Here is a 12,297-nt window from a genome sequence, read left to right on the forward strand (position 1 = left end):
GGTGTGCACCGAGGCCGTCAAACTCAAGGGTGTATAAAAATAACCACTCGTTCAAATCCGGGATGGTAGTGATGTTAATAAATCATATATTCATAGGTATATATACTATTGACGTTGACAGAAAATACGTTTAACTAGCCCATTCAAACATCGACCTTATTATTTGTAACATTGTAGTCGATTTTTACTATCATACAGATTCTAAGATGTAATCCATTAATCATAGCCAACGATTATCGCTTACCATAGCTTTTTTTTAATATAATGCATAACATCAGTATAGAAAAATATATAAATAAGCTTACTGACCCCGGTAGGCCGGCGCTCTCCATGTGGTTAGCGAGAGTGACGTCATGCGACCAGAGATCAAACTGCCACTTGAGGAGCCCGAGCACCCCACACAGCACTGTGCCACTGTGAATGCCAATACGCATGTCCAGGTCCACCTGACACACAACATATACCGAACAAAATAAAGAAAAGGTTTTAAAACAAACAAGTGTCTATAATGATACTGATAAACAAACAATGAACATTGTTCTCAGCCTATCAGCTCATCAGTATTGTGTATACCTCGGTATAACGTTTAATATAAGCCAGTCCGCATTACGAATCTTCGTTTAGAACTCGTATATATAGTATAAGGCTATGCATCAAAAGAAAAATGAAATTAATAATTGTACGGGAGTGCAATATTTAACTTGTATACTATAAACACTAAAATATGGTCCAGCGCAGTGATGGCTGGCTCATCAGTCATACTCGTGAACGAGTTCTGCTTGTTACTGGTCTGCTCTTATCACTACGACTGATTTAATCTTATTGTATATTTATATTTGAACTAAATAAATTTGTGCTGGTTGGTAGTTTGTATTCACACGTTTCGACTTGTAAATGTAAACTTACAAGGATTATTTAAAAGAGCAACACACAAGTTTCTTGCTCGTTCTTCTTGCTATGAGACAGCTTTCCGAACGAGCGATAGATAAAAAAACATTGTTATGACTATTCAAAAGTGCTTAAATTAAGTTTATTTGAATAAATGATTTTCTTTGAATACAAATATCTTTATTTTGCCTGAAAAGTGGTTTACAGGATTTTAAAAATTATAATTTATGTATCACACTTTTCACCAGAAACTGGCATGCAAAATTAACTATTTCTATTCTATTCTATACCAACAAGCTACTATAGAGAACAACAAAGTAAAGTACAGAAACACCTCCCTTACTAATACTCATAATATAAATGTGAAAGTAGGAATGTTTGTTACGCTTTCACGCAAAAACTACTGAATCGACCATCATGAAATTTAGTACACATATTCTTGGAGGTAATAGAATGAACATAGGATTTTTATTTAAAAAAAAAACAAATATTTTTTAATGGATTCAATGCGAGTAAATCCGCGGTATACATATGCTACAGTGGAGAGGTGATTGCCCATTACGCTAAACTGGCAAGCAAGAATGTAAAACATTCTATCGACTTCAAATACAAGTGAATTAAGGATTACAATATTTGGTTGCTTAGTTTGGACATTGTTATTCCTGGGGACATAGGATCCTACCACGGCAACATGTAATTTTAAGCTGTTTGGTGGCAGAAATTGGCGACATCGACCATGCAAAGGTAAACAAAATTTCATATTATTAATTTTAGTAGAATAACTAGTTGTTACCCGCGACTTATTCCGCGTGAAATTTCACTCATTTAAAAATATTATTTTCTAATACGAAAGTAGGCTAAGTTACTGTTTAGTGAAAATTTCGACAAAATAAGTCCAGACGTTTCAGATATTAGCAAGAATAAACAGACCAACATACAGATAAAAATAATTATGTAAATATCGTTTATATCTATATCTATAAATAAAATTGGAGTGTCTGTTTGTAATATTGAAATAACCGTTTTTTACTACATGCATCTGAATATAAATACGGTACATACACCAAATCTCTGAAATAGCTGGACCGATTTTTGACAGGACTTTTTTTGGCAATCTCTGATATAATAAGGACTTTTTTTGGCAGGAGTAATTTAGGCTTTTTTTTTATTTTAGAAATATAAAGTTAAATTACACGCGGACGAAGTCGAAGAACAGCTGGTTTTAATATATATTTAGTGGAGAGCTGTTAATTTTATTCGCATATATACTCGTATATATGGTGGAGTGGTGAGAGTTACCTGTGCGTTGTATCGCACGTCGCGTATGGCCCGTATCATGTGGAGGCCCATGTTGACGGTGCAGTGCGCGTGGTCGTCGCGCCGCTCCGGCAGACCGCTCACGCAGAAGTAGCAGTCGCCCAGTAACTTGATGCGCAGGCAATAATTGTCCTGTAGCAATACAGTAACACAGTTCAATTATATAGCTTACAGGATTTTCATTCATTTGAAGAGGGAAAATAATAATAACAACCTTGGACAATTGGAGGGGGGGGGATTGATAGTAATGTGGATTGATGATCTTATTGCTAGCAATGTACCATGTCAGGTTGACCTCCACGTTGTTCCTCCTGAAAACCATCGTGATAGATTCTTGGTGAATTTGTAACGATGGGCTAACTGACCTGACTTCATGCTTATCTTATCATCCACTGGTGCCCCACCAGCGTATACCGTTAGCGAAGCGAAGGTGGGTGCACCATTTCATTGTCATCCATAAAAAAATCCTGGAATAGTCCCACAGTAAACAGAGCTTGCTCATCACAAGAAGAACGAGTTGAATAGTCATACTTAAATTTTGAATCTACCACTCATCAACATCTCGCGTAATCATTCTCGTTTAGCTATTGTTAGTTTTACAAATAATAAAATAATCGAGGTACACGAAACCAACAATGGAGCCTCACCGATGCCAACCTGTCGAAACGGGCGAATAATTCGTTCAAGAGCTTCACCAACTCCTGCGCGCTGCACTTACTCGACAGTTCTGTTGGTGAAATAATTATTATAAGTATTGTAGTGAACTCCTTGTGTATAAATTGTAATAAGTATTGGCCGTAACAGTTTACAGTATGAAATACTAGATTTTCAATTTTATAGTTTTGTTGCAATATAGTTGCGCTATAGTTAATGCAAAAATTAAATTGTCAATTAACCTTGGTACGTCTTTTATTTGTATAATACTTCTAGAGTGTTAAACACCTTGATAAGGTTTTATACTATTTTTCAATTTCTTCTATTTTATTATTATTCAATTCTTTATTGTTACTTTCTATTATATATCGCATTTTATTTTATCTCCGTATTTTCCTTATTAAAACCCTCAGCACATCTCAGTCATCAGACGCATTAGATACCTATATGCTTCTAGTATTTTACTTGTAAAAGTATAATAATTATTATTTATTGATACTTAAGCATAATGTTTACAGTAAAGATAATAGCCATATTGTATTAAACTTTAGAATTGTTTAGAATTATCATATTATATTGGGTTGGGCGACTGGGTCCCGTGATCAGGATCTTTGTAATAGCATCGAACTATCGGGAGTTCATATATGTATAATATTATAAAGGTAGTTATATAAACAATGTTGTCTAAAACGGATATTTATATATATAAAATAGCCATATTAGTAATATTGGCAAATTATACACATTAATATTATTTCACGACATTAATTTGATATCTGAATCATATACATTGATTCAGACATCAATTTTAATTATTCTTGTTCCACTCTAAGGCCTTAATTGGTATTTTTTAGTGTTCCTAGAGTGCTAAAGTTTGAAAAGTAAAGTAGTTACAAAAAGGTAGTTAATAAAATAGTAAAAATGTTTATTGTACACCTACAAAATTATGTTGAATAAAAGTCTTTTATTAATTTATTGCTTGAAAAGAAGACTAAAATATGTAGTTAAGTGTCATGTTTGACGTATTTATAATAAGTAATACAGTAAGTATAAAAGTAATTTTCTAATCACAAAGAAGTAGCCGAATTGCGGTAACATAAATTTAATAAGTATATAATATTGGCGTGTGTATAGTAGATCACCTGTAAATCCTTTGATATCAGCGTAAAGTATAGAAACATCCTGGTACCGCTGTATGTACAAATCATTGAATTGTTGTTCTTGGAATTCACCTTTCACCTTCGAAACACTGCTGTAGATCTCACGCGCTATGAAAACCGGTATCACTAAAAACAAATAAATTATAATGAATATTTTAATGTGGGACCACCCCTTATTTATCGCCTGTCCCACCCAATGACTCGGGCTTTTTAAGTTGTTTCAGATTATCTGTATTGATTTTGTTGAGTATTTTATCTTACCACTCAGAAACAACTTCCACTGTCTGTCGCTTTCCCGTTCTGTCTTCTGCCTGGTGACCATGGACCGATGTGTCTCCAGGAAGGCCTTCCTCTGTCCCCAGTCGGCCAAGTACTTGGCGTACATGCCCGCGAAGTTAACAGCCGTGTACAGCAACGCGTTGCTAATCAACATTCTCGTGCAACATGAGTGAGCCTAAAATCATTAAGATGTTTTAAATCAATTAAAGTACATTGGAAACTCTAAAGTTTAATGACAACAATGTTTTTGTAGAAAAACTTAAAACTCATAGCGTTATCAATATTAAATTCAAAAATCATTTATTCATGTAGGACATTTTAGCTGCTTATGAACGTAAAATTTTATATATTACAATTTTTTCCCTACCGTCCAGTTCAGTATATAGATTCAATTGAGAAGAACTGGCAAGAAACTCAATTGAATTACTTATTTTTTTAAAAAGCCAGTTTATTTATAATGTATTTTTATATAGATGTATATCTAACATTAAATGAAAATCCCGTGCATGAACAACTATTGCCATGCACGCTCATCATGCAAGTAATCGTTTATCTGCAGTAACTACGAGTTTGCATGGCTAGAAAAAAAAATGTATTTCTGATATGTATAACAGAGTGTAACTAATTTAATAAAAAAGCGACTACTACAGTACCGTAGCATAAAGTGATGTTAGTAAGCTATGTTTCAGTTTGAAGGAAATCAGTCCTGATTTGATTTGATGTTCATCCAATCATCCTTTACTGGTCCACGCCCCATGCCCCGCCAGTATATACCTACCAGTATCGCAGATTAGTGCACAAATCCATTACCATCCATAAGAGAAGGTACCGTATGAAATGTACCTATATTTCTGTCAACACTTCATTTTTGGAAATATCTTAATTGCTTATAATTAACGGTTAATGTGTTATGTGTATATATAACTAGCTGTACTTCGTCCGCGTTGAATTTAACTTTCATTGTCTAAATTAAATATTTTTTTCTAAAATAAAACTAGCCTAAGTTACTCCTTATTATATCAACTACCTGCCACTAAAAATCCCGTCAAAATCGGTACAGGCATTTCAGAGTTTAGCCGGAACAAACTGACCGACAGACAAAAATTGTAAAAAATGTTATTTTGGTGTATATACCGTATTTATATTCATATGCATGTAGTAAAAAACGGTTATTTCGATATTACAAACAGACACTCCAATTTTATTTATATGTAATCGTGTTGGTGTAAACCTTGTTGGTGACTTAATAAATACCAAAAAAAAAAGATATAACCATAAACAAAAATGTGCGTGAAAATATCTAATGAACTACTGACCGCATGAGGGTAACTGTCCATGAGCTCTTTAATGCTGGTCGGCGTGGTAAGTATATGAGCTAGCGATGACAGCACCCCAACAACAATGCACCAGCCGAGCGACAGCGGCAGCATCGCGTACGGCACGAATATTATGAACAGCATGTACCACACTTGATTCTCAGGTGCTTGGAACCCGATACCCTGGCCACTTAAACCTAAAATATACAAAAATAGAAATTATATCTTTTATGTTGTGCCTACACTTGTAATATTTCTATCAACACTCGAGAATAGATGTAAGGGTCCATTAGTACCTCTTCAGATAAGATAGATTTAAGTTAAATGTAAAATTAGTCTACGTCCCGACTCATCGTCCGAATGTACGCGTTACTAATAAGACATATGAATAAACTAACTAATGTACAATAAATAGTACAATTACTTCACCAGTATACTTATTACCTAGATACTACGCTAAACAAATAAATTCTGTAGCGACACCTCATCACATCATATATAACGCTATAGTGTGAGGATAACCACCCCGCTGCAATGCTACGATGGAACAAGCATATGTCCCATATAAAGGTAAACGGTCACCGTGGCCTATGAACGCCTGAAACACTAGGTGACCCCTAAGGGTCACGTCTTAACTACTTACCTGTACATACCTAATTAATTGAAGACTAGTTTTATCTTGTGGCGCTGCTCATATAAAATACAACCAAGTCAATAATACTCATGGAGTCATTATTGCCTTTCATCCCATTATTTGGGATCAGCACAGCATATCATCGTTTTAATACATCTCTATCAGCAGCCATCTTACTCTCCTTTTATGCATAAAATAATGACAACCTTAGACAATTGACACAGTCCCTTTTAATCCCAAGTTAAGCAAAGTTTGTGTTAGAGTACTAGACAACCGAGATATACTCGTACTTAGACATTTTTTAATATGTATATATAATATAGAAATAGATTTTTTCAATTCACTTAATTATTTTTGAGTTTATCCTTATAAATAAAAACACTAATCTGTCTTTTTGGAGAATGTTTTGGTTCAGACAAGCGACGCGCTTCGGCTACTCACGAGTACAACTACCGTAAGAATCCCAAATATTATTAAAATAACTTAAACTCCATTTCATTCCCTGATAACACATGTTCATAATTCATTATAGAGACCTGTATAATATCATCATTTAAATAAGTCAAATAGTTTTTTAGCGTTATATAATACAAACTCTTTATATTAAATATCAGTTTAGTTAACATTGAAATATCCAGGTCAAACTTTAATTGAAAGTATTGGGAGCTGTATTAATAATGTAAAAATAAACTTATTCTTTATTATACAGACTGTATTAATTAATTTAATACCTATTGTATAAAATATTGGTAACAGTTGAAAGCGTTTCCATTGTTTCACTAAGTTTAGTTACTAAATTTGTAGAATTTTGTTAGGTAAGTTGATCTTTACAACAATAGATATATTGTTCTGATTCTTACTACCATTTTATTTGTCCCACTTAAGTTGGGAATGTTAAATTTTTGATAAATCTCAAATTAAAGCCGAAGCGACATTTATACAATTGTGGAAAGCCGAAGAAAACTCATCCAGTAGATATCTAATAGAATTTGTAACAACAGTATTTCACAGATCGTTTATTATATAACTGGCAGTTACAAAAAGCATCGCTTACCTTAAAGTTATCACTCTCTTACATAACAGTTTATACTAAGCATTTCACAAGAGAGAGCACTGTAAGTAGGTATTTTCAAAAGTTACAAGATAAGGGAATTGTTAGTAATGTGGATTTATATATATAATGTACTAATATCAGGTTGACCTCCATGCAACTCCCCATGGAAACTATCGTGGTAAATTGCTATTTGCCAAGATGGACTTGACTTAATGCTCATTATATCATTCGCCACTTGATGCCCCGCTAGCGTATTCTGTTAGCGCACCATTCCATTATCATCCATAAAAAAATTGTGGTGACAGATCATTAAAAATAAAAGACAGTGACCTAATAGGTGACTAAGTGAAGTTAATCGCTGATAATATATTATTCTGAGGGAAGGGGAATTTTAATGATGGGGATTCAGGCCCACTTCTAGGTGGGATTTCTTGGAAACCATCGTGGTTAATTTGACGAATTTATCACGATGGTCTAACTTATCAGACCTCATGTTCATTTTCTCATCCTTCATTGGTACTTTTCTAGGATACAAAGGTAGTGCAGATGGGTGAATCATTCTATAAATTAAAATAGCAAAGGGGAAATAACTTAAAAAAATTGTTGTATATTTTTTGAGTACAGAATTTACAAAAATATCAACGATTTATAGTATATATGAAAATGTAAATTATTATATTTAGATACCCTGAGCGATGAGTAGTATCCAGGTGGCTGCAGCAGCCCAGTGCAGGTAGTTGTTGGCGAAACACCGCCACCAGCCCAGCAGGCATACGCCCACGTTCAGCCAAGAGAACGCCACTGTCCACGCTATGTTGTACGGGTCTGCCGTGTTATCAGCTGGTGATAACAATAAAGTACTCTTTATTGCTATTGTAACTTAATAAATCATATTACTACTAGCTATACCGGCAAACATGTTTTACCATATACATTGAAGTACTAATGTCATTAAAAAATCGAGGTTAGTTGTAAAAGGGTGAAAATTTAGGGTTATATGTATTTTTAATGCCAAATATGATTTGATAATGTGATAAAAAAAATATTGTCCAAAAAATAATACAGAAATGTTAGGGGTGGCAATCCTTATCAGTTAAGGATATGAAAAATAGATAGTAGCCGATTCTCAGATCTACTGAATATGCATACCTATAAAATATTATAAACATCGGTGAAGCCGTTTCGGAGGAGTATGTTAACTAACATTGTGAGACGAGAATTTTATATATAAGATTAATTATAATTATAATACATAAAATTATTAATATAATTTTATGTATTAAGATATAATATATATAAAGATTTCTTGTATTAAAAAAAATTCTATCAGTCGTTTATGTATGATTAAGGAAAATAGTCTACACACCACACTAAAAAAACGCACCATTGGAACAGTGATGGTAAAATTGATAGGTAAGCCCTATAAATTTTACCATCATGATCTCACTTATTATTTCTTATCTTACTTCTTAATGAAATCGCCCATAATTTCACTACACACTTCGAGATGATCGTTCGAAGCCACTGTATAGATATTGCACTTTAATATTACGTATAGAATATTAACTCTAATATACATACAATGTTTGAAGTTCAATTTTATGTATTAAGTTAAATCAACATCAAATATATAGCCTTATATACAAAAGTCGTGCCCATTAAAATTCATTCGACTCAAAGTAAACTTCAAAAATTTATGGAAGCTGATTTGCAATGAGGCGCTATGTTAGCCGACCGCAAACTTTCCACAAACAAAATGCCATGTATATTACCGGTAGAACTTAATTATCTGTATATACTTACAACTGTTTACAATATTATTTCTCATTGTGTATATGAGGGACAGGCAAATCTGAAATATACATATTTATATTATTTACAAAATTATCAAGTTGGACACTCTTATCTAATTCTGCCTCAAGCACTTTGTTTTGCAACCTAATTGGTTTTAAAGGTATTTGTTTCTATTTAAATATTTCTATAGATATACATAGGCAATAATCTGCAAATTTTGCCTAGCAGAAGAAGATCAGGCCATTATACATCCTATGTGGTTGTAGCCCACTCATGCATAAATTAAATATATCCTTAGGAAAGTATAGACTCTATGCTAAGGAGATAAAAACCATCGCTCCTAAGAATATCCTTCAATTCTTATCCCTGACAGTAGTATACTTTGAAAAAGGCCGAGAACAATAGATCTACGCAGGTCGCAGTATTACAGGTTTTACCTTGGAATAGCTTGGATGGCGTTGTGTGAATTGTCCAGGGCTATTATTAGTATTATTATCAATCTATATGATTAATACGTGAAGCAAAAACTATACACCTTTTTACGAATACAATATAAACTATACACCTTTTTACGAATACAATATAAACTATACACCTTTTTATGCGCGAACGGAATGAAATTTCGCACACTTTTAGTTTATGTGGAAAAAGAGTGCACAATTCTAATATTATTTTTAATTATTCATAAAAAAATGCTTTGAGTAAAAAACCATTACTTTTAGTATTTACAACATTCCATATATTTCCATACATTTCCGTATATTTGCAACACACACATATATATACTCTTTAGTTTATTGTTAAAGTTAGTGGTCAAATTGAGCATAGATTAATATTGTTTGTCTTTAATAGACATTATTTGTCTATAGTCTTACTGAATGTAAAATTAATCATAGGTGAATTTCAATAACTGGGCGACTACTAGTTATTATAAATTGACAGTTACCTTAAGTGCTAAGTCTACTACGTTAACCATAATGAGTGATTTCTGCCTTTGCCTCCGGGAATATCTTTGGTATGAAGTTTCTATTGCTTCGTCCTGAAAGAACACGTTATATTAAATAGATTTAAAATTAGATTACGATTGGAATAAACTAATTGGAAATTGGAAAACAATTTGTCGAAATTGATATAGAATCTCCCAAAAAAATTATTCCAATTTTTATTTATGACATTTATAGGCACTATAATTGAAAATAGATAAAATTAAAAATTGCTCTTTTATAAATTTATATAAGTTCAATGGAAAATCTAAAAGAATACAACTGTGTAGGTATTTGTAAAACATAATAATGTGTAGTGAATAAATATTAAATGGTGTAATTTTACAAAAATATAATAAAATAGAAACATAATAATTATGTACACTTGATGTCTTTATTGGTGACGCTGTCGAATGCACAGTACACCAATATAAGTCGAATGTACGAGAAGAATGTTTATAAATTTATAAAACTAAACAAAACAATATCTCAATTCTAAGTTCGACGTTCTATTTTCAAAAGTAATAATTTTTTTTTACGAAACACTTAAGGGTTAGATGCATTCCATTTTCAAAATGAGTAATTTTATTTTTAAGAAATTGTTGAAGTGATTTACTAATTTTTTGAGTGTGCGTTAAATTGATAGATCAAAATTATGCAAAGTTATAAAAATTATAATATCATACCTTGAAACTATTTGTTAAGGAGGGCCAATATATTCCTTTATAGTATCTCCCTGTCCGTAGTATGCCCTCTGTGTTCACTGGAAATGAAATTGTCATATATAAACCTATTTTTTAGATATTTTAATCATAATAATGTGATAACATTTTATTGTGCTGTCAACGTGCACCTTAACATCTCTGAAAGAGTTTTATACATGCACTTAGCTTTATTAACATCTTATATAAATAGAAAAACGTCTCTGTACTGCCAAAACTTAGTAAGAAACATTTTTTAAAATATATTTTTTATTAAATGCTTGCAAGTGACTATACGTTTTTATTATCTACTAGCTGTATACGCGACTTCGTCGGCGTGAAATTTAACTTAAATTTTCTAAAAAAATAGATTTTTTTTTAAATAAAATTAGCCTAAGTTACTCCTTATTACATCAGCTACCTGCCAAAAAAATACCGGAACAAACAGAAAGACAGACAAAAATTGTAAAAAAAAATATTTTGGTGTATATATTTATATTTATATGCATGTAGTAAAAAACGGTTATTTCAATATTACAAACAGACACTCCAATTTTATTTATATGTACAGATGTATAGATAAGAATATATTATATATAATTATAAGTATAACTGTATATAATTATATATATATATAACTATTGCCATATAGATTCTGCTGATCTTAATGTTTCATATCGTTAAAACCGTTATGATGTATGGAAGACATAATACATATATTCTAATTTCTATAAACGATTTTAATTCTTTATGAATTTCTTTATCTTATGGGAATGACAAACTAGCTATGGGTGTATTTGATAGAAAATTTTGTAGTCTCTATTTATTTCTCTATGGTACCTCTATGTATATATTTACAAGTAAATTCAATCATCATTGAACTAAAATGGTTTTCCTTTCTGTAATAAATAAATGGATACCCAAAAAAAGGTTTAATAGCTTCTTAAAAAAGATTTCACTGAATGATTTTTTTATTCTACCTGTAAAATTTGGTTTTAAACACGTACGTGGTTTTCACAGGGCAGCGTCTGAATTGGAGGAATACAACGGTCGATCCCCTCAAAGCTTTTACACTTTTACTTTGTTTTTATACAAAACGTTTAGCAAAATAATTATGGAAATGAAGAAGATTATACACAAATACAGTCATAATATTTTTGTACTAAAACATCTTTAAATATTTCGTTCTTTATTAGCTTTTGGCAGTGTTTTAGAGCACGTAACTATATTAGCAAGGTACGTAATATGATTAGGAAGTTTATGTAGGTTAAGTACTATTATAGAACACATTTATTTACTATTTAACAATAGTGTTAAATAGTAAATAAATGTGTTCTCTGTATTTACACCTATACCGAAATTTAAGTATTTTATCTCAATTATGAGTAATTTAATTAGATAAGAGCTGGCGCAGTAAGAGCAGAGAGTTTTCGGCTTTTTATATTAGACTTTGAACGGTCTGCTAGTCGGCGCGCGGCGTAACTATTAAAGTTGTCGTTGATAATGAATGAATGTGA

At 32.0% G+C, this 12,297-nt stretch overlaps 1 protein-coding gene across 1 annotated transcript in view; it reads right to left on the minus strand.

Annotated features, from left to right (window-relative positions):
* The window catches only part of LOC131844273 (adenylyl cyclase 78C), a 128,240-nt gene that overhangs the window by 15,184 nt on the left and 100,759 nt on the right, over positions 1-12,297 (minus strand). Inside the window, exons 7-16 of the mRNA XM_059193110.1 lie at positions 10,766-10,842; positions 10,043-10,135; positions 9,106-9,154; positions 7,990-8,142; positions 5,615-5,811; positions 4,281-4,473; positions 4,002-4,145; positions 2,853-2,932; positions 2,188-2,337; positions 310-446 (exon numbers count right to left, since the gene is read on the minus strand). Coding sequence (XP_059049093.1) covers positions 310-446; positions 2,188-2,337; positions 2,853-2,932; positions 4,002-4,145; positions 4,281-4,473; positions 5,615-5,811; positions 7,990-8,142; positions 9,106-9,154; positions 10,043-10,135; positions 10,766-10,842 — 1,273 coding nt within the window. The remainder of the gene's footprint in view (positions 1-309; positions 447-2,187; positions 2,338-2,852; positions 2,933-4,001; positions 4,146-4,280; positions 4,474-5,614; positions 5,812-7,989; positions 8,143-9,105; positions 9,155-10,042; positions 10,136-10,765; positions 10,843-12,297) is intronic.

The sequence above is a fragment of the Achroia grisella genome, unplaced genomic scaffold (assembly GCF_030625045.1).
Source record: "Achroia grisella isolate CSIRO2021 unplaced genomic scaffold, CSIRO_AGI_Agris_v1 utg402, whole genome shotgun sequence".
NCBI lineage: Eukaryota > Metazoa > Arthropoda > Insecta > Lepidoptera > Pyralidae > Achroia > Achroia grisella.